Source organism: Camelina sativa, chromosome 7 (assembly GCF_030686135.1).
Source record: "Camelina sativa cultivar CO46 ecotype springtype chromosome 7, ASM3068613v1".
Taxonomy (NCBI): domain Eukaryota; kingdom Viridiplantae; phylum Streptophyta; class Magnoliopsida; order Brassicales; family Brassicaceae; genus Camelina; species Camelina sativa.
In genome coordinates, this window is record NC_141886.1 from 26,108,852 (window position 1) to 26,130,249 (window position 21,398).

The 21,398-nt window shown below is 36.3% G+C and overlaps 3 protein-coding genes across 6 annotated transcripts; 1 reads left to right on the forward strand and 2 right to left on the reverse strand.

The window, feature by feature from the left end:
- Nucleotides 1-284: 284 nt before the first annotated feature.
- LOC104702308 (uncharacterized) lies at nt 285-4,098 on the reverse strand. The gene has a single exon (XM_010418151.3). It carries the CDS (start codon nt 3,888-3,890, stop codon nt 474-476), a length of 3,417 nt encoding a protein of 1,138 aa, XP_010416453.2. The 5' UTR covers nt 3,891-4,098; the 3' UTR covers nt 285-473.
- Nucleotides 4,099-5,068: 970 nt separating this feature from the next.
- LOC104702309 (5'-3' exoribonuclease 3) lies at nt 5,069-12,174 on the forward strand. Of its 4 annotated transcripts, none has more exons than XM_010418152.3 (23): nt 5,069-5,697; nt 5,834-5,936; nt 6,025-6,101; nt 6,333-6,524; nt 6,611-6,730; nt 6,869-6,931; nt 7,123-7,272; nt 7,380-7,544; nt 7,769-7,846; nt 7,955-8,041; nt 8,487-8,738; nt 8,837-8,932; nt 9,062-9,157; nt 9,243-9,313; nt 9,683-9,811; nt 9,908-9,984; nt 10,079-10,119; nt 10,203-10,277; nt 10,365-10,522; nt 10,663-10,767; nt 10,855-10,930; nt 11,083-11,204; nt 11,310-12,174. In XM_010418152.3, exons 1-23 carry the CDS (start codon nt 5,494-5,496, stop codon nt 11,869-11,871), a joined length of 3,099 nt encoding a protein of 1,032 aa, XP_010416454.2. In that variant the 5' UTR covers nt 5,069-5,493; the 3' UTR covers nt 11,872-12,174. The 4 variants fall into 4 exon arrangements, with proteins under 4 accessions (XP_010416454.2, XP_087313192.1, XP_087313191.1 ...); XM_087457066.1 differs by having other exon boundaries at nt 5,114-5,697; nt 6,624-6,730; XM_087457065.1 differs by lacking the exon at nt 6,025-6,101 and having other exon boundaries at nt 5,185-5,697.
- A 3,309-nt stretch (nt 12,175-15,483) lies between these two features.
- LOC104702310 (uncharacterized) lies at nt 15,484-17,378 on the reverse strand. The gene is made up of 7 exons (XM_010418153.3): nt 17,174-17,378; nt 16,797-16,920; nt 16,392-16,543; nt 16,165-16,274; nt 15,992-16,077; nt 15,784-15,888; nt 15,484-15,700 (listed from the first exon to the last, which is right to left on the reverse strand). Exons 2-7 carry the CDS (start codon nt 16,904-16,906, stop codon nt 15,673-15,675), a joined length of 591 nt encoding a protein of 196 aa, XP_010416455.1. The 5' UTR covers nt 16,907-16,920; nt 17,174-17,378; the 3' UTR covers nt 15,484-15,672.
- Between the last annotated feature and the right edge of the window lie 4,020 nt (nt 17,379-21,398).

The following is a 21,398-nucleotide window of genomic DNA, read 5'->3' on the forward strand; positions in this document are numbered from 1 at the left end:
CCAAATGTATTTGGCGGGAACTAAAACAGAACGAAGACAATGTTGAGAAGGACAGAACCCCACATCTACCCTCTCAACCCACTGACCAAATCACGGAAGACTGTCTGAAGAATACACGCAATGCTTACCAAACGGCGCCATATGGTCATACTATTATCTTTTTTTTGGGGCAAAATTATACTATATCTTGTTACTAACTTTGTATTGTTATAATTTGCAGGAACATGAATTTTTTATTGAACGAGAATTCCGGGAAAAAAACTGTTCGATAGTAACACAATAGATGACACATTGAACTGATTCGTCGTGGAATATTCAATAGCTTTGACGACTTAAAATCAGATTGTGGTACCCGTGACAAGTACAACACAAGAAAAGTCACGGATCAATAAAAGTCAACAATAAAAAGAAAATGAATTATCCACAAAGGAAAAAAGAAAAAGAAATAGAATGATTAGAAAAAGAAAGCGACTTCAAGATGCGGCGGTGGCGGCTGGAGAAGTAGGATCGGCGGACAAGGAAATCGCCGGACCGACTCTACACCCTTCAAGCATGAACACAACATCAGCCATTGACGGACGATCAACGACGTCTCCTCCGGTACACAACAACCCAACTTTGATCCCTAACAAGAACTCTTCCCACTCCGAACTTTCCGGGTCAAGCTCCAACAAACCCGGTTCAAGCAACTCAACGATCTGACCCTTTTGTAACTGTCTCTTCACCCATTTCACTATATCTTCATCCTCCGTGAACATCACTGCTTTTTTCCCCGTTAAGATCTCTAGCAACACGATCCCGAAGCTGTATACGTCGCTCCCTTTACTTGCTTCCCCCGTTAATGATGCTTCGGGTGCAATGTAGCCTAAAGACCCGACTGGAGTGGATGAGGTGGACGGTTCTTCAGCCGGGGTCAATGCAGTCAACTTATCTAACCCAAACTCTGACAAATGAGCTTCGAAATCTGCATCGAAGAGTACGTTTTGCGGTTTTAGATCGCCGTGAATGATTGTTAAAGAATGCAAGAAGGAGAGTCCTCTAGCGATTCCAAGAGCGATGAGATGACGCATCGGCCAGTTTAAGACATGTCCGTCTTGGTGTGATGCTTCTTGCAAAAGCGTGGAGAGGTTTCCGTTGGGCATGTAGTCGTAAACAAGTAGTCTTAGATCAGGCGGTCCGCAGTAATATCCTCTCAAGACCGTGATGTTCTTGTGCTTCACTCTACCTAAAGCCTCGGCTTGGTTACGGAACGTTGCGTCAGTTATCGAAGCACCATCCATGAGTCTCCGAACCGATAGAACCATCCCGTCTCTAAACGTTGCCTTGAAAACTAACCCGTACCTTCCTCGACTCAATACGTTTTCTTCGTCGAATTGTCTCGTGGCTTCTAAAGTTTCAGCTAATGTGATCTTGTTGTTGAACATCACAAGTTTAGGTCCACCATTGTTGTCTTCACCTCTTGTCCCACCAGAACTAGCCCGGGACGTACGTGATGGGGTCCCTTTCTTGTCCCGAGTCAAACCCAATCTTAGTTTGTTCCTCCATCTCCATAAACTGAAAACATAACCACAACAACAGAGTAACAACAACAAAGCCCCAGCCACTGCTAATGTCACCAGTAGGATTAGCTTTCTTCTTCTTCGTCGTCTAACGTTTGGACATTCTATACCGAGCGGTTTACCACAAAGTCTCGGGTTATTAACAAAGCCGGACGGATTAGGAAAACGCACAGCTAGAGCTGTTGGAATCTCCCCTTGTAAGCTGTTTCTTGATACGTTGAAGTAGCTCAGAGACTGAAGTCGAGAAAGACTTGACGGTATAGTGGAGTTCAATCTGTTGGAAGAAAGATCCAACGCGGTTAGGTTCACCAATCTTGATAAAGATTCCGGTATTCGACCCGATAGAGAATTCGAATTAAGCAGGAGAGACTCTAGAGACGAATCTTTAGAAACCTGATCAGGAACACTCCCTGTTAAACTGTTGTGACCCAAATCAAGCTTCTTCAAACGAGACAATGTAGAAACGTAAACCGGAATGTGACCCGTTAACCGGTTCCAACCGAGTTCAAGAACCTCAAGACTGGAACAATTCCCAACCTCAGGCGGGATTGAACCAGAGATCCGATTGTGAGACAGGGAAAGCACTTGTAACGACTTGAGAAACCCATAGGTGGAAGGGATACGTCCGGTGAATGAATTGGAACTGAGATTTAAGTACTTAAGACTAACCAAGCTGCTAAAACCTTCCGGTACGACGCCGTCTAACCCGTTGTTTCCAAGAGCAACCACTTGAAGATCGGGTAAACCAAAGAGCTCGACTGGTAACTGACCGGAGAGTCTCTGTTTACTTAAATCCAAAACCCGAAGCTTCATTAACCCGCTAACGCTAACCGGAATCCGACCCGTTAACCCGCATCCACTTAGGTTTAAAACACTCAAGCTCTTTAAGTCACCCACATTGGCCGGAATGTCACCGGAAAATCTATTGAAGCTGAGATTAAGAACGCTAAGGTTAGCCAGCTTCGTTATCTCCGACGGTATTGCTCCGGTAAGATGATTCTCGTTGAGACTCAACGTCTCGAGTCCGTGTAACGTAAGAAGATCCGACGGAATCCGACCCGAGAACCCGTTTCTTCCGAGAGATACCGTTGTCAGGCTCCGTAACTGACTCAAAAAACCCGGAATCTGACCCGAGAACTTGTTCCCTTCGAAATCAACGACACGCAACGATCTGCAGTTTCCGATACTCGTCGGGATTTCACCAACTAAGGAATTGTTAGCTACTCTAAGCTCCTGAAGCGCCGCGAAGCTTCCGATTTGACCCGGAAACCCGCCGGAGAAACCGTTTCTAGATAAATCCAAAACGATTAAAGAGGTCAAATCAGTCAACCACGCGGGAAAATCGCCATAAATGCGATTCTCGTGAACGTCGAGGATCTCTAAATTAGGGTTCACGCAAGACGGCGGCTTAGCTATCCCCGTGAAGTTATTAACTCCTAATTGAATGATCCGCATGGACGAATTGTAACCGTAATAGCCACATACAAGACTCGCCGGTACTGTTCCGGTTAATGAATTCTCCGATAATGAAATCACCTGGAGGCTTGGGATCTTCCCGAGAGTCGCCGGGATTAAACCGGTGAGGGAGTTTCCGGTTACGCTGAAGTGTATAAGCGACGAACAGTTTGATAATGCAGATGGTATTGTGCCTTGTAACAAGTTTGAGTCTAGCCATAGATACTCTAGGTATTGTAGTTGTCCCAATGTCGCCGGGATCTCACTGGAGAAAAGGTTGTAGGAGAGGTTGATGAGCTGGAGAGATGATTTCGCCGTGAAATTCGCCGGAATCTTGCCGGAGATTTCGTTGGAAGACAAATCGACGTAACGGAGACTCTTCGAGACCGTGACGCCGGAGATGTTTCCGGTGAGTGAGTTGTGAGCAGCGTTGAGGACTTGGAGGTTCCTGAGATTCAATATCTCCGGCGGGAAATCGCCGGAGAATGAGTTGTAGTGAAGGTAAAGCGCTCTAAGGAAGACGCAACGGGAGAGAGAGGAAGGAACGGCGCCGTTTATGTCGTTTGAGTGAAGACTGAGTTTACGGAGCTGAGTCAACTCACCGAGTCGAGGACTGAGGTGGCCTGAAAGGCGGAGACGTGGGAGACGAAGCTCTCGTACACGGCCGGAGAAGCAGGAAACGCCGTGCCAGTCGCATGGAGCTGAGGGAGACGATTGGTTCCATGATTCGAGAGCGCCTAGAGGGTCGTGGAGTGAGAGTTTGAACGATGTGAGTGCTTGTATCTCTGATGAGACGGCGGATGTGTGGTGTAATCTTGAGAAGAAGACGGTGGAGAAGAAGGTTAAGTGAAGGAAGAAAATGACCGTTGCGGCCATTAGAGAGGAGAAAGGAAAGATCCTTTTTTTTTTCTGCAGATATGATTTTTAGTTGTTTCGTTCTAATAATATAAGAGAGGAGCGTAGTAGGGAGGGAGACTGTAACGACATCGTTTATGGATTCCACTATATGGAACTCTTGGGATTATGTGAATTTTTTGGTGTTCCCCAAAAAGCTAGTTATATAAAGAAATGAAATGTTTTTGTTGTACTTAAAACAAAACGATACACATTTGTATCGATTGATAGAAAAATCTTACCTACACTATATCTATGATAAAACAGAACCGAGATAAAGGTGCTAGTAAAAGAGATCTTGTCCTACATTTAGATTAGTCCTGACCTCAGGGTACTGTCTAATTCTCTCGAACTCACGTTTAAGCAAAGACACCGGCTTATACTTAACTGAATTGGGAGTATATGTGATAAACTATAAGAGATAATCTCACCAAGCATTAGACATATTGTCAAAAGTATAAGCATTATGACTTATAGGTGGGTATGGTTTTTGTGTTCGTATACATGTGCGTGTATGACACAATTATCTGCATTATGTTTGTAGCTACCAATGTTGTGACAAATGTTACGACCAACTCTGCATCTCTCACGGCCAGTTAAATCACAAATTACCAAATAGTACATTTTCTCACCAAGGTTGCATTATTTTTAACTTATTGAACATTTATGTACTACATTATAAATGATTAGATTATGAATTTTTTAGTTTCATTTTTCAAAGCTTGTCTTTAAAAAAAAACCGAGAAGCATTGATTCAATTTTTTTTCTTTTTCTTTTCTTTCACTTAATTAGGTTCTTGGTTCACCTACGGTTTCCCCAAACCCAAAGAGGCCTGCCTTTGTAGTTGTAAAACAAAACTAATGTTTTTTTTTTGCCTTTTCCGTTAATAAAAACCACTTTGTTCAGTAGTGACACTGACTATAAGAGACATGTAGATAATGTTGACAAATTGAACAACCAAAAAAAACAAGAATGTAGACAAATAGATTGTTAGAAAAATGTATTTAATTATGCCACTGATTTCACAAAGATAATTTAAGATAAAATGATATTTCAATCCAAGAATCATAATTTCTGACGTAATAGGTGGACCACAAGAACAAGACATAATGCCGAAAGAGACTAGTTTAATCAAGTACACGAGTTTGTGTGGACTAATTGTAGTCAACCTTTGTTAAGTATTTGTAAGTTTTACCAACAGCTTTATCACAAATCTGTTGTAGTCTAGCTGCTCAGAATACTCGGCTCTCACCCGAGAGAACCGGGTCCGAGACCCGGCAACGGAGATCTTTTTTTTTTGTTTTGCCGTGTTCAACATAATTGGGCTTGTTGAGTTGAGTTTTCTTAGGAAATATAAAAGCCCCAAATCATATGCTCTTTTTTTCCGGTTAAGGACGAAACCCGAATATCCGGTTTTGCTCTGTTCCAGAAAAGGAACAAATCCAATAAATAAGCACTAAGTGACCTTACCCGCCGTCGGCAAACACCGTTGGTTTGATTCATTCATACTCTCTGCTTAGGTCTCTCTGAGTTTTGTTATCCTTTTGTGTCGTTCGGAGATTCATATCTTCGAGATCGTTGAAGGATGGGAGTACCTTCGTTTTACCGGTGGTTGGCTGAGAAGTATCCGCTGTTAGTGGCGGATGTTATCGAGGAAGAGCCTGTTGAAATCGAAGGCATCAAGATACCCGTTGATACTAGTAAACCTAACCCTAACAATCTCGAATACGATAATCTCTATCTCGACATGAACGGGATTATCCATCCTTGCTTTCACCCTGAAGATAGGGTAACGTTTCCTTCTCTCCTTCTTCATTGTTTTAATTTATTGAGACGGATTAGGGTTTTCATAAAACCGTAGAATCGATTTAGGAGAGTGCTGATGTGTTGAGATTAATAAAGTCTATGTTTTTTTTTGATTGCAGCCATCTCCAACTACCTTTGAGGAGGTGTTTCAGTGTATGTTTGACTACATTGATAGGCTTTTCGTGATGGTACGGCCAAGGAAGCTGCTCTATATGGCTATTGGTAAGTATTCTTTTATCAGGCAACATAAAGTATTAAGCTTTAAGCATACTCTTCTTAAACTTTTGTGTATGTTTTGATTGGGTCTTAGATGGTGTTGCTCCAAGAGCTAAAATGAATCAACAGAGGTCTAGACGGTTTAGATCCGCTAAAGATGCATCCGATGCTGTATGTTCTTTTTTACCCCCCCATACTGGCATGGGGTTTCTACTGTGTAGTTTCCTCAGCCAGACAAACTTCGTTTTCCTTTTGCTATATTACTTTCATCTAGGCATGCTCCTGATGTTTGTTGTGTTCTTGATTCGTTTCCTTACGTGCCTTTTTTTTTCTTCTTTTAGATTCTGTTAATGAGTCTCCTTCCTTTTCAATGGAAATCTGTTGACATTGTTAATATTACAGGCTGCTGAAGAAGAACGGCTGCGAGAGGAGTTTGAGAGGGAGGGTAGAAGACTCCCTCCAAAAGTGGACTCTCAAGTGTTTGATTCTAATGTTATTACACCTGGAACAGAATTCATGGGTGTTCTATCTATAGCGCTGCAATATTATGTGCACCTTAGACTTAATCATGATGTTGGTTGGAAAAATATTAAGGTATTTGTGATGTTTATAGTTGTTGCTTCCCTATTAGTTCTTGACATTATATGACTAATTTTGCACCTAACCGTTGAACTGAAAAGGTTATCCTTTCAGACGCAAATGTTCCAGGTGAAGGGGAGCATAAAATTATGTCATACATTCGGCTTCAAAGAAATCTTCCTGGTTTTGACCCAAACACTCGGCATTGCTTGTATGGACTGGTATGATTCTTCATTTTCTAATGTGTACTTGGACCAAAAACTATCCTGAGGTCTTGATTACTTATTTATTTACTTGGCCTTCACTTTCTAGTGTGTTATTAACTAATGAGGCTCATTTTGACCTGCTTTCTTTTCCAGGACGCTGACTTGATTATGTTGGGCTTGGCGACCCATGAAGTTCATTTTTCAATTCTTCGAGAGGTTTTTGTTTTACTCTTCCACATGTTTTTGTATTCAAATTATGTGTTTAAGGGCTTTTTATATTTTCCCCATGAAATAATAACAAAAGTGGGTAGGAAAAACGGGGAGGAGACAACTGGAGTAAAATCTTCAAATTATATTGTTTTCCTGGGTAACTAAACTGAATTTCAAAATTTCATCCTATGATTTAGGTTGTCTATACTCCTGGACAGCAGGATAAATGCTTCTTGTGTGGTCAAATGGGCCATATGGCTGCAAATTGTGAAGGAAAAGCAAAGAAGAGGGCAGGAGAATTTGATGAGAAGGGCGATGGAAATGATTTCGTCAAAAAGCCATATCAGGTTGAAATTCATGACTAAGTTCATAACACGATCAGCAGGTTCTTGAGATACAGTCTTTATGTGTGATATCTATTGTCAAGTCTAATGTCTTTGTTTCTTTTTGTCAGTTCCTCCATATTTGGGTTCTTAGAGAATACCTGGAGCTTGAAATGAGGATTCCCAACCCTCCATTTGAGATTGATCTAGAGCGCATTGTTGATGATTTTATCTTCATATGTTTCTTTGTGGGCAATGATTTCTTACCACATATGCCGACATTGGAGATTCGAGAGGTTTGTGTTGCCTGGATTTGAATTTCGTTTTGAATTATCGGTGTAAAGAACCTTCAAGGGATACCTTAGTTTGAAAAGATACTTTAGAATTGGTGGTAATCGGTTCAATGTCTAAGGCATACGTCAATTCCGTTACCGATCTTATGTTAAGAACTTGACATATCTTACATCACATTCTAAATTATTGTTTGATGAAACGTTGCTGTAATTCTTCATTTCTCCAGGGTGCTATCAACTTGCTTATGGCTGTTTACAAGAAGGAATTTCGGTCATTTGACGGCTATTTAACTGATGGGTGCAAGGTGCTTATTCTCCATTGATATTGGACTAGTTTACTCAAATAATTCGTTTTCCAATTTACCCTTAGGTGACATAGTTTTGACTTCATCTTTTGATGTTATCCCCTCCAGCCAAATCTAAAGAGGGTGGAACAGTTTATTCAGGCTGTTGGATCGTACGAAGATAAGATATTTCAGAAGAGAGCCAGGTTACATCAGGTTAGAAAACGTACTTCTTTTTGGCCTTATAGTGAGGCACATTACCTGAGTAGCTAATTATCTGCTATCAATATATCTGATATTATGTTACTGGCACACAGTTCCCTTTTCCCACTTGGTTGTATCATATATTGTTTTTATAAATTTTGAGTACTAGAGTTTGCAGAGATATTAATATCTCCCCAGAGTTTGTTATTATAATATATAATTGCATTTTCATGGAAACTGTATTGGGCTCCATGTATATCCTTAAGCTTCGTAGAGTGAATGTGAATCTTGTTTGCTTTGTAAGTATATTTATTGCTACATTATGGTCATTTGGAAACCCTTGACCAATAAAACCTGCTGGAAACCTCTGCACATAAGTGATGACTTTGTAACTTGATATAACTTATCTTTCTGTGGTGATGTGTATTGATGGTTCTTCTTGCTCTGTTTATATCAGAGGCAAGCGGAAAGAGTAAAGCGAGATAAAGCTCAAACAAGAAGAATGGATGATGCAGCTCCGACAGTTCAACCAGATTCACTTGTTCCAGTTGCACGATTTAGTGGTTCTCGACTTGCTTCGGCTCCTACACCGTCACCATTCCAGTCTAATGATGGCGGGTCTGCTCCGCATCCAAAAGTTCGACGTTTATCTTCAGGATCCAGTGTTGGTGCTGCTATTGTTGACGTCGAGAATAGTCTCGAATCTGATGTATGCATTCCTTTCCTGGAGAGGCATTATGTGATTTTAACTCCTTTTTCACTGTTTAGTTGAGAGTTGATGAAATCTTATATATTTACTTATTTCAGGAACACGAGAACAAAGAAGAGCTAAAGACAAAGCTCAAGGAGTTAATTCGTGAGAAATCAGATGCTTTCAACTCGGATACTACTGAAGAGGACAAGGTTCTTTCTAATGAATTGTAATTAGATTTATAGTTTAAATTAGGAATTTCTTTATTTTTCCAGTTACCTTTTTTGACTGTCAATCTTTGGGTCTCCTTTCATTCCTGAAAATTGTTTTCATTTGCATAGGTGAAGCTAGGGGAACCAGGATGGAGAGAAAGATATTATGAAGAGAAGTTCTCAGTAGTAACCCCTGAAGAAATGGAAAGAGTGCGGAAGGATGTTGTAAGTTTGAGAATGATATATAATTTAAGTTTTGGTTCCACTTCCGGAAAGGTCCTTCTAATTTGTAAAACATTCTTTTGTACAGGTTTTGAAGTATACAGAAGGCCTTTGTTGGGTCATGCATTACTACATGGAAGGTGTTTGCTCATGGCAGTGGTGAGTTCCTACACTTCAATATTTCTTTTGTCCTGAACAACTTCTCCTACAGATCCGCTTTGTATTGCTTTCTTTGATGTATTCTATTTTCATTTATGTTTAAAGATTTCCATTTGAAGTGCCATAAAATTTTGCTTGTTGAGTTGTCTTTTGTTTTCCTTCTAAACAGAACGCAGGAGTTATTTGAAAGAAAAATTAATGTATTTTCTATCTAGGTTTTGCTATTTATCCTTGGTCTGATAGAGTTTACTATGATACATCTATCTCTTTGTTTTAGACACTATATTTGCTTGTTAGATTCGTAGGTCTTTATTGACTGTGAAAGGTTATAGATTTCACTCCTGATATAATTGTACTTTACTGTTACAGGTTTTATCCTTATCACTATGCACCGTTTGCTTCTGATCTGAGGGATTTGGGAGAGCTGGATATTAAGTTTGAATTAGGAACTCCTTTTAAGCCTTTCAATCAACTTCTTGGGGTGTTTCCAGCAGCAAGGTATACCTTGGGCATCAATGCTTTTTCTTTATTTTTTCTACATTATTGTTTCCTCTCTATGGTATATCTATAATCGTTACTTCATTTGGTGGTCAGTGCGCATGCACTTCCAGAGCGCTACAGGACCTTGATGACTGATCCCACCTCTCCTATCATTGATTTTTACCCAACTGGTAGTGCTTCCGTTCCTTGTGAAGATTCCATCTTTTTCTGAGTATCAATTGTTGTTACAAATTATATTGACATCGCTTTCTGTTCTTTTTTTAGATTTTGAGGTCGACATGAATGGAAAGCGTTTTTCGTGGCAGGTAGCCATTGTTTTTCTTAATCGCTTACTTATGTATTGGAAACACAATCACTTCTTTTGACGCATTTTTTTTTTTCATCAAAGGGAATTGCTAAGCTGCCTTTCATTGATGAAAAGCGCCTACTAGAAGCTGTTTCCGAAGTGGAATTTACGTTGACTGTAAGCTGCCCTATACGTCTTTCCTTCACATCAAAATGTGTGCTTCCAAAAAGATGGTTTTTTAAGTGCTCTTTCTTCAATCTGTAGGATGAAGAGAAGCGTAGAAACAGCAGGATGTGTGATATGCTTTTCACAGCAACGTCTCATCGCCTGGCTGAACTCATCTTTTCACTTGACAACCACTGTCGGCAATTAAGTGACAGGGAGAGAGTAGACTTTAAGGTTAAGATCAAACCTGAGCTCAGGTTTGTAGAACATACCTCACTTTTTTATGTTTTATGTCTTTATGATGGATGAGTATGAAGTAAGTTGGTCAGTTTGATATATCTCACTAAGGCCAACAAATGCCAAGTCGGTTTCCTGATGTTCTTAGAACTACTTGCAGTGATGGTATGAATGGCTACTTGACTCCGTGTTCAGGGGAGACTCACCCGCCAATATTCAGGTCCCCAATGGAGGGTATGGAGGACATCTTGACCAACCAAGTCATGTGAGATCACAGACCTAATTTTCAAAATGTTCAAAGCTTAAATTGTTAAACATGCGATACTGATTTATTATTCTCATTGCTTCTCAGATGTTGTATTTACAGACTTCCAGATGCACATGAACACATAACCAGGCCTCCTCCTGGTGTCATCTTCCCTGAGAAGGTAAATGATAACATTTTGTCTTGTCTGTGACTGTCGTCTCTATGGACTTTTAATATTTTAGCTCATTGCCTTAGAAGAAACTTATTTTGAGTGACCGCTGTGGGTAAATCGTCTTGGTAGCTTAAGTTGGTTGTTTTCTCTCGTCTGTTCAGATTGTGGACGTAGGAGACTTAAAACCCCCACCTGCTCTGTGGCACGAGGAAAATGGAAGGAGACCAATGCATAATAATCACGGGATGCATAATAATCATGGGATCCATAATAATCAGGGGAGGTAATAAAATCGTCAAACCTAGTAAAAAAGAAGGCCTGTGTTCGAAATACTTTGAATTGGTAGTGTTGAATATCAAAATTGCTATTTTCTTTCTCAATTCTGTAGGCAAAACCCACCTGGAAGTGTATCTGGGAGGCATCTGGGAGATGCAGCACATCGTCTCGTCTCCAACAGCTTACAGATGGGAACAGACCGACATGGATACCAGACACCAACAGATGTACATGCTCAGCATCCTCCTGGTTACGGCTACAATACTCCGCAGTATGTTCCACCAATTCCTTACCAACATGGTGGTTATATGGCTCCACCTGGCGTGCAAGGTTATGCTCAGCCGTCTCCTTACCAAAGTCGAGGTGGGTACCAACCTCGTGGACCCAGTGGGAGATTCCCATCAGAGCCTTACCAGAGTCAATCACGGGGAGGTCAGCATGACTCTAGAGGAGGAGGGTATTCTGGTAATCATCATAATCAACAACAACAACAATGGCATGGTCAAGGCGGGTCCGAACATAATAACTCACGAGGGTATGGTGATCAGCATCATCATCAACAAGGTGGTGACCGCGACCGCAGAGGAGGAGGAAGAGGAAGAGGGAGAGGAAGTCATCATCATGATCAAGGCGGGAATTCGTTTTCGGCTTTACGTCCTAGGCATCGATATTAAGCAAAATGGTGGTAACTACTCTTGACTCTGTCCTAATTAACCGTATCAACCATCAGGTGTAGTTGAAGTCTCGTTTCATACGTTTATTTGTAAACGGTTTGTTGTATCATTAGAATTGGGCGGCTCTTCTTTGTCTCTGGTCAATGGGAACAAGAGCAGCTGGGAAACTATAGATTACCTTAGTTTTGCATACCCCTTTACAACATTTTTATTTATTTATCATTTGGTGTATCAGTTATACTTATACAGACGCTTTGTATTGTTTGTTTTTAAACGATTGGTTTATTCGGTTCAACATTAACACATCAGCTGTTTCTTTACTGCTTTTCCTCCTAGTACGTGCTTACTAATTTATGGGTTCTGGGATTTCGAACTAAATGGTTTAGGTAGGGGAGATTTAAGTTATAGAAAAAATCCATAACAATACAAGGCACAAGCAACAATACAAGGCACAAGCTACGTTAAACGTTCTTCAGATGATCAGACCTACTTCTCTTTTCTTTTCTTTTTTTTCTTTTTTTTTTTTTCGTTTTTCCTTCTCCAGTGAGAGTAAGTATAGAATAGAGCAAATCACGTCCATGAGATACGATATTCGTTTATTAGGTAGTTGGAGTTATGAGTCAAGTGCCCAATTATTTTGTCACAAGTTGGAAAAATAAAGTTGACCCTACAAGACATACCTCACTTCGGGATGACACGAGCATTTGTAATAGATGCCTACTTGTTTCCGACTGGAGATGAAGCTCAAAACTGACAGGGAATTAGCAGCAACAGCTTCTCTAAACAGATTATAAACCAAAACAAGTTAGAAAGGCTCGAATCCATAACAAGTTTGAAAAGTTGGAATCCATGGTTTGTAACTCTTCGAAATCAAAGCAGAAACTAACCCTTGGAGACAAGTTAAAGACACCGGTTCCGTTTGGATGTTGCCCCTGTAGACAGCTCGACTGCCGCATCTGCATGTGTACCGGATGAGGACATACAAGTCATCATTCCACCAGGCGTCCACGTTGGTTATTAAGTTGGGGTTGTTAGGGTGAAGGAGCATGAAAATACATTGATCATTCAAAAATAATGACGTAGACGCTGACGATGCATGATTAGAACGCTGACGATGCATGATTAGAACGCTGACGAGTCATATTATAATTATGGAAATTACTCTTGACAAAATTAATATTATCTTCTTAACCAAATGATATTATTTGGGTAAAACTTTTTTTTTAAATATCTTTTAAATCATGAAATCAATAATTTTATAAATCTATTGCATAATTAAGTTAAATGAATATTTACAATTATTACATCAATGATTTTTTTAAACAAAATAATATTATTTGGATAAAACAATTACAAAAAAACTTTTCTTTAACACACGAAATCAATGATTTATCAACCTATTGCATAATTAATTTCAAAAACATTTCTTAATCAAAACACATAGACAATGATTTTTTTTTGTCAACAACTTTAATTGATCAGCTAAAAATAAGCCAGGAACATTGTTTACATACTGCTTTTGTTAATAATTCTGATAAATTTGATACCATTTATCAACTAATTAAGAAATATTATTTTGATTTTTATTTAAAAAAGCATTGATGTAATAACTAATAAGAGTCGTAATTAAGAAATGTTTTTTGAAATTAATTATGCAGTATGTTTAAAAAATCATCAATTAATTTTTAAAAATATTTTGTGAAATTTTTACGCAAATAACGTCATTATAGTTGAAAAATATTAATTATGTTAAGAGTATTTTATTGTAATTGTAATTTTTACGTCGTGCCTCGACAGCGTCAAGTCATGCATCATGGGCGTCCACATCATGCCTCGTTAGCATTTTTACATTAGTCAATGCGGATTTTGACACTACTAATAAGAGTTAAGTTAGTTTATTTGAACTTTGTTAATGGTTTAATTTTAAAAAAATATCTTATTTGAACTTTGTTAATTGTTTAAGTTAAAAAAATACATTGTCTTATTGTATAGGTAGAAAAATACAATTTCTAAATTGTTTGGGTTGAAATATTATACCCTTTTCCGGATGGAGACCTATAAAAGTTTGGTTTTGGAGTTGTTTTAAATAAAAGTTAGTACAGTTTTAAATGTTTGCTCGAGCTTTTTTTTAATTAAATCCAATTTTTAAATTTTTTGGAAAGTTGGGTACAGTTTTAAATGTTTGCTGTGGGAACCGATGAAGAAGACTCTGTTTAGATGCGATGAATGTGGAAAAGGGTTCCGGTACGAGAAATGTTATTCGAATCATCGAGCGGTTATGCATTTTTCCACGAAACTGAAGGTTTAGGAAGAAACCATGATGAGTATGTGTCATAGCTTCAGTCTTGTGAGGAAGAAGAAAAGATCCAGACTGGTTAGGTTACAAGAAGACTTAATTTTCTTGTTCGTTTACTACATTTACAGAGTCGCGTTCTGCTTTTGCTGTGAATGACGAAGAGTTAGAAGTTGTGGATTGTTTGATTCTTTTGTCTAAGAGTAGTCCCAAGTTTGTAGACGAACTTATAATTTGGGTTGTTTGCGCAACAAGAAACCTCAAAAAGGTGAAGACTTTGATTCTGGGTTTTTCAGTAATGAGCAAAGACTTATGGAAGAAGAGGTTACTTCTCCGGTGATTGTCAAAGGACCAACGAGTTTCTTAGGAGTAAGCATGAAGTGGATCAGATGAAACTGGGTTTTACAGAACTGAGCTTGGAGTAAGGGCTATGAAAGTCTAATGATTACAAATACTAAAACTAACAAAATACATTAGAGATAAGATGTGAACAACAGAAAAGATTACAGAGGAAGGCATGGTTAACAACCTATTCCAAGCTAACAACAATAGTAGGTAGATAGAAGAACAGAGAACAACCGCTAATAGCAGTCCAACAGGGAAGAGATTAAGAGACAGTACTCCAGTACTTCGTCATGATGCAGGCACAACAATACAGCTACAAGCAAATTCATGCAACAGTGTCAGCAGGGGAAGAATAAGAATAGATAGACACAGCAAAACAAGAAAAGAGCTGATCTAGTGTTGTATCTTCTCACGTTCATAGAAATAACTCTCGACGGCAGATCCAACAGCTGAGATCAGGTGTATCCCAAAGAGCAGGATAAAAGCATGCCGTGTGAAAAACATGGCGACAAGGGACTTGAATGCAATCACCATAGGCCAACGGGTTCAAACTGACCACATATTCTGTCATTTCTTCTTCAAGGGGGTCCTCTTCAGCAATGTTAATCAAACCGGTTGGTTCATCCCTCATGATTGAAACTGTGCCAAAAGCTTCTACATGGATGATTTTGAAGGCTTGTGGTTGTTGAAAAATACCGTGTGCCTCTAGTCTACACGATGGGAGATAACATCAGCAACATTCTCCCATAATAATCTTTAACGGGGTTAATTATGATGATTAATAATAATTTTTTAGCTTATGTATTAATTATGATGATTTTAACTATATATACAGTATAAACTAGTAATTGTTAGAACCGGAACCGGAACCGGAACTAGCAAAGCATGAACATCACAACTGCTCCTTGGAAGTTAAGAGCTTGTTATATAACTTACAAGTCCAAATCATGGTTTCATAAATTACTGTCATAACATTTTGATTAAAACGGACATTCATATTCATAAATAAAAGGTAAATGAAAGGTTGAACAAAAGGACATTAGCTTAATGATAAAAATAAAAAAGTGCGTTAACATCATAGGATTTTGATACAACAAAAATTCAGCATCGCTGCTTCTCTTCATTTCAGGCTTTCTACTCTTGTGTGTATTTTCATATTTCCTTCAGGCGAGTTTCCTCCTTTTATGATCCCTGAAAAAAAAAAAAAAAGAGTTTTCTTTTAAAGATGATGACGAGAGAGTTAACTAAAGGGAGTGTATAGATTATTAACTAACCTATCTGTATGCAAAGCTTCTTCAGAGTGCTTTTCGAGCCACTTAACGCATCCTGTGTTTTCCGGAATTAGAGATCCAGCTATATGCATTACCTCTTCATCAAAACTGCAATCATTTCGAATTCAAAATTACCTAAGGATTCAAAATCACAACTTTGATTTGACAAAATCAGTAGAACAGAGAAACTAAAAGTTTGTTTATTATATACCTTTGGACTTGAAGGCGTAACATGGTTCCAAGCTTTAGTACATGCCGTTTATGCGATCTGCTCACAAAAGAACCTTCACCATCTCTCTGAACAGAGCAAATGGTATAATCAGTTTTAACAAGTTGGATGAAAGGAATAGGTACATTCAAAACCTGCAAATCAGTCATACATACCACTCTATACTTGAATTCTTCACGGATATCAACATCCGTTACAACTGCAGCAGAAAAACCAAGAACAATAACATGGATTGACTCTGCAGAAATCTTCACAATTTCCCCTTCTGCATAACAAAATAATAAAGAAATTAACAAACCATTATTGCTTCAAAGTTCAAACACATTAGATCAGCAAGAGCAACCAAAGTAAGGATGCAAAAAGTTTGAATGAGATTCTTTACCTACAAGACTATTGGGCTTAGGATCAAACAAGAGTAGTCTAGTGTTAACTCTGACACCAAAGTAAGGATGAAGTCCTGAAAGGATTTTAGCTTGTTTGCTTTTCACACTAGCATCATAAGCCAATAGCACACCATCAAAGCTTTCGTTATACCTTCAGAACAAAGATTGAAACACAAATCTTATCAGAAAAGAAAAAAAAAACAAGTACCACCAACAACAAACATTGCATCAAGAAAGCTCAATTAAATCAAACGCTATTAACTATGTAAATGAATCAATTAGCAACAACAGTAAGTAATGAACCTACAAAGTTGAGAATCAGAACCTAAAAACCCAAAAAATTGAACTAAAAAGATGAAAACTTTAAGAAAGTAAAAAAAAAAGTGAGAAGAAAACGAACGAACTGGAAAAGAAGAGAACTGAGCTCGCGACAAATCGCTTGGAAAACGTTTCTGCTCTTGGAAGGATGAATGTAAACCATCAACTCCGCTTCTGATAGCTTTAACCCCTCCATTGAAGATCCAGTTCCTGTTGATTTTTTTTTTATATTTGCTTTCAGTTCTCAGAATTTATAAAAATCAAATTTTTATACAACAACAAAAAAAAGCGGCGGGTTTTATTGAGCTCGGAGTTAAGATAAGATTAGGGTTTCAAACGCAAATAGCAACGCAATTAAAAAAACTAAGACTTGATGAAACGTTAAGCTCAATGAAATCGAATTTAACAACACAGAAATTGTAAGTCTAGAGCAGAAGAGGTAAACAATAAAATCGAATCGAACCTGACAGAGACGAAACTGTAAACCGGAATAATACCGACGATTTGAAATTCTGAGCAGAGACGAAACGATACACTGAAGAAGAAGAAGCCTTCGTCTCGTCGTCTAAAGGGAGGGATGCTCTAGGGTTTTCTTTTTTTCTTTTAGTTCCACGCCGGCCGCGACAACAAAGGGTTTAAGTTCAAAACCCAAAAAGAAAACCAAACCCAGTTCGTTGATTTAACCTGAATTTTCCGGTTAAAATTCTAACCGGACTTTTTCATACCATTTTGCAAGGGGAAAATACGTAAGTTGTTTAATTAATATTAATTTTATTATTATTATTTATATTTTATACTGTATTTATTTATTAAATATTAAATAATTTGCAAATAGAGCAATAACTAAATTTTCCGACCGTTTATGCGGTTAAATATTTATATTAATTTTTTAATCCGCAATATACTTTATGACTATTTGTTTGTTATATTTAGTTTGTTTTGTTTAGTGTTTGAGATTATATTTTGATTTTTAATTATTATAACAAAAAAATAAAGGATCTAAATATATAGTAAGTCATTTATACGCTATGATTAAGTCACATTTTTCTTAATGATTTAATTATTTTACACAATTTTAGTCAAATCAACTTAATTTTTCTATGTCAAATATTCTAATATTAATAGTGTTGACAAATAATAAAATGAGAATTTAATCCGTGTTAGCACAAATTTAATGGTATTTTATTAATTCTAACATGTCCTCTTTAATTAAGGTCGCAAAATATTATATAATATGGTTATATAATATTATATAATATTTTAAAATTTTATTAAGTTTGTATATATTTAAAATTATAATATTTAAATAAATGTGAATCGAAGTTCTTCTTACGTTAAAAATCAAAGCTTACAGGTTTTAGAAAACAAAATAGGAATCAAATTGTTGTTTTTTTTTTGTTTGCAAATGATTCAGAGATAGAATATCTTCAATACACAATAGAAAATGTGGTTAAATATATCATAATTTATGTTTCCATATTGTTTCTACTGTATTTTTTTAGTTGGAATGATATGTAAAATATTTAGAAAATAAAATCTGAAATAATGTTATTTTTAGAATTTTTTTAGGATTAACTTTGTAAATAAGTTTTTTAATAAGTATAAATAAAATGATAGAACCCAGAATATACTTAAAAAATGTATATATAGATTTTACCAAAGAAAAATACACTAACTTTATTCGTTGCAAAAAAAAATATACAAACTAATTAACAGTAGACATAAAAATTACAATTTATTTTTTGTTTCAATTTCCCATTTCACTGAAACGGCCCGTCGACCGCGTAAACAACACCGTTACATTTTCTGAAACAATTCCTGAAAAAAATCCAACTTATTAACATATTAGCCAAAAAAATACATGAATTTTTTATTTATTGCCACAAACATACACATATTTACATTTTCTATCTCGTTTCTTCTATCGATAACGTCAAGTGGGAAATGATATCTCCTTTCTCCTATCTTTTAAGGAAAATGGCAAATTTAAAAAATGGTTAGGCAAAAATGATATCTTAGACAATCATCCCCTGGTTTTCTTCATGCTGCTGTGACGACTGCGGTGGCGGCTGCTGCAAAATTTAGAATATACCAACATTACATAGCTTGTTTTGTATGAACCCTTGTATAGTTTATGCAATTAAGATAACTTTTTTTTTCCTAACGATGGTAAATTTATATGTTTATATTCAATAATGGTAGATACATATGTTACATACAACAACTTTCTAACACAAACGCCGGTTACAAATTATTGTCATAAAAGTCTACCATCATTTAGAAGCAATTCGATATATAAGTCTACCATCATAAAACAAATATACATAGTCAAAACAGATTACTTTTTGGAGAATTAAAACAATCTTATCACTAATTTCATTTTTAATTTTAGTTTAAGGCTTTTATAAATGAATCCAGATCCTTAACCGGGAAAAATATCTGAATCACAAACCAAAAGGGACATGTAATTAATCCCAAGTCAAAAAAACAAATTAAGATCAAATTTTCTGGGTTTATAAATAATTTATCTGAGTTAGGACCATAACATGTATTTGGATCTACTTCTTCTTCGGAAAAATGGCCATTTCCGATTTGTATAATATCGAAAGTGTCAATTTATACTTGTACAAACTATCAATACTAATTATAGCTGCATTCGAATAAAATTCAAATTTTATATCCAATCAAAAAAATAGTATCGATTTTAAAGTCAACATCAACAAATATTAGTCAAACACTGACTAATATCAAAACAACGCCGTTTTAGTGTTGTAATTTTTTTTTTTTAAATGTAAATATTTATTGAATGAACGAAATAAATAAAATATAGGAAATAAGCTACTTGAGGCGAAGACTGTGCAGCCGATAAAGAAAATATGATATTTGCCGTAGGCGATTTTTCAATAGAGGTACCTTGCTAAGCACAACGACGTGAAAACCTTCCTCGGAAACCTTGTTCTCCACCAAGCTAGTTTCATCTTTCAAAACTTCACATTGATAATTGTCTTTACCTTGTGAATCTTCTATATTCTTCTTCACCGCCATTATCTTTTAAAAACAAGCACATAAGGCCCAAAATTAATGATTGGAAGAGTAATAACCAATTTGACCAACGCTTTCTCCTCTGATTGCGAGAGAAAAACATAAAAAAACAAAAAAATATATTTTTATATTAAAAACTACACTCGATCAAACTGGTGACACGTATCCAATAAGAGCTGGTTCTGAAAAATACTAAATATGAGTTGATTCTTATTTTTTTAATCAATTCTGATTTATTTTCAAATACATTTGGCATAAGAACTCAGGCTAAATACCCCCATTGGAGATGTTCGGTAATAATGTTTTCATATACAGTCAATTGAATTGAGTAATGTTTATGTTCATATGGGGGTTTTGTAAATCTATTTAATAATGATGATGATGTAAGTATTTCACATGTGAGAAAGAGGAGGAAAGAAAAATACTTAATCAATTAGTATAATATTTAAAGTTGTGGTCAACGAAAAATTATATTAGTGATTGATCGATCGAGACAGTAAGTAATATCAGATCCACAAAGACGTCTTAGGTGTGATATGAATATGATACAATCTGTCATGGCCTCTTAGCTCACGTGTCTCTCGTTTTGCGTTTTCTTTAATTTTCTTTGTAAGAAAACAGTAGTACTACTAAATACTGTGATTAATTTGTCTTAACCACAGTTTTTATAATATGGCTCATGTACTATTTTCATGGGTGGTTTGTGCAGGATATTATTTTGACTTTGATGTAAAAAAATGGTTAGCTACATCAAGTAGTGGAGAATATATGGTCACACATGCCAAGTATATTATTTTATACTCAATTATACGAAGTATATGTATTACATGACCACATGCATAAACTACATGATGTTATGCGGTCAACATCATAAACATATAATCTAGTACACCGGTCAATTGACTCCGGCGAGGACGACGTTGACTCCAGCGAGGACGACGTTAACTCCGGCGTTGACCAACACTAAAAAAAATATTCTAAATTAAAATAAAAAAAAATTATTATACTAAATCATTTATGAGTTTTCATGATTAAAAGACATATTCTATTCAATATCGAAATATTTTTTATATATCTCTAATATATTCATTCTTATAATTAGTTATTTTTTATTTTTCAAGCTAAAGTAAATAGTTTAATAAAAATCATTTATAATTATTTTCAAGATATAAAAATTCATTTATAATTATCTTCAAGATATAAAATCATTTAGATATTGAATAGTTAAAAGATATTACAATATTGAATAGATATTAGATATGAAAAAACAAATTTAATTCAATATCTAAATATTTTTTATTTATTTCCTAAATATATCCTAAATGTAAAATAGAGAACCCAAACCTTAAAAACAAATTCTAAAAATTAATTTAACATATTGTAATTGTGTAAAAGAGGGTAAAAATGAAAATGTTTATATGTTAAAAGTAAATATTGTGAATTTTTTTTTGTTGTTTATATGTTATTTTGAGTATGTAAATTTTAAAGTAAAGAGTAGAAAATTTTGTATAACATTTACCATGCAAAATTTAGAGTAAAGAGTCATATACTCAATATTTTGCATATGATTTTCTAATGAAAGTAGTTGAATTTGATTTTTTTGATTCTGTAGTATAATTATAAATGGTTTTTATATCTTGAAAATA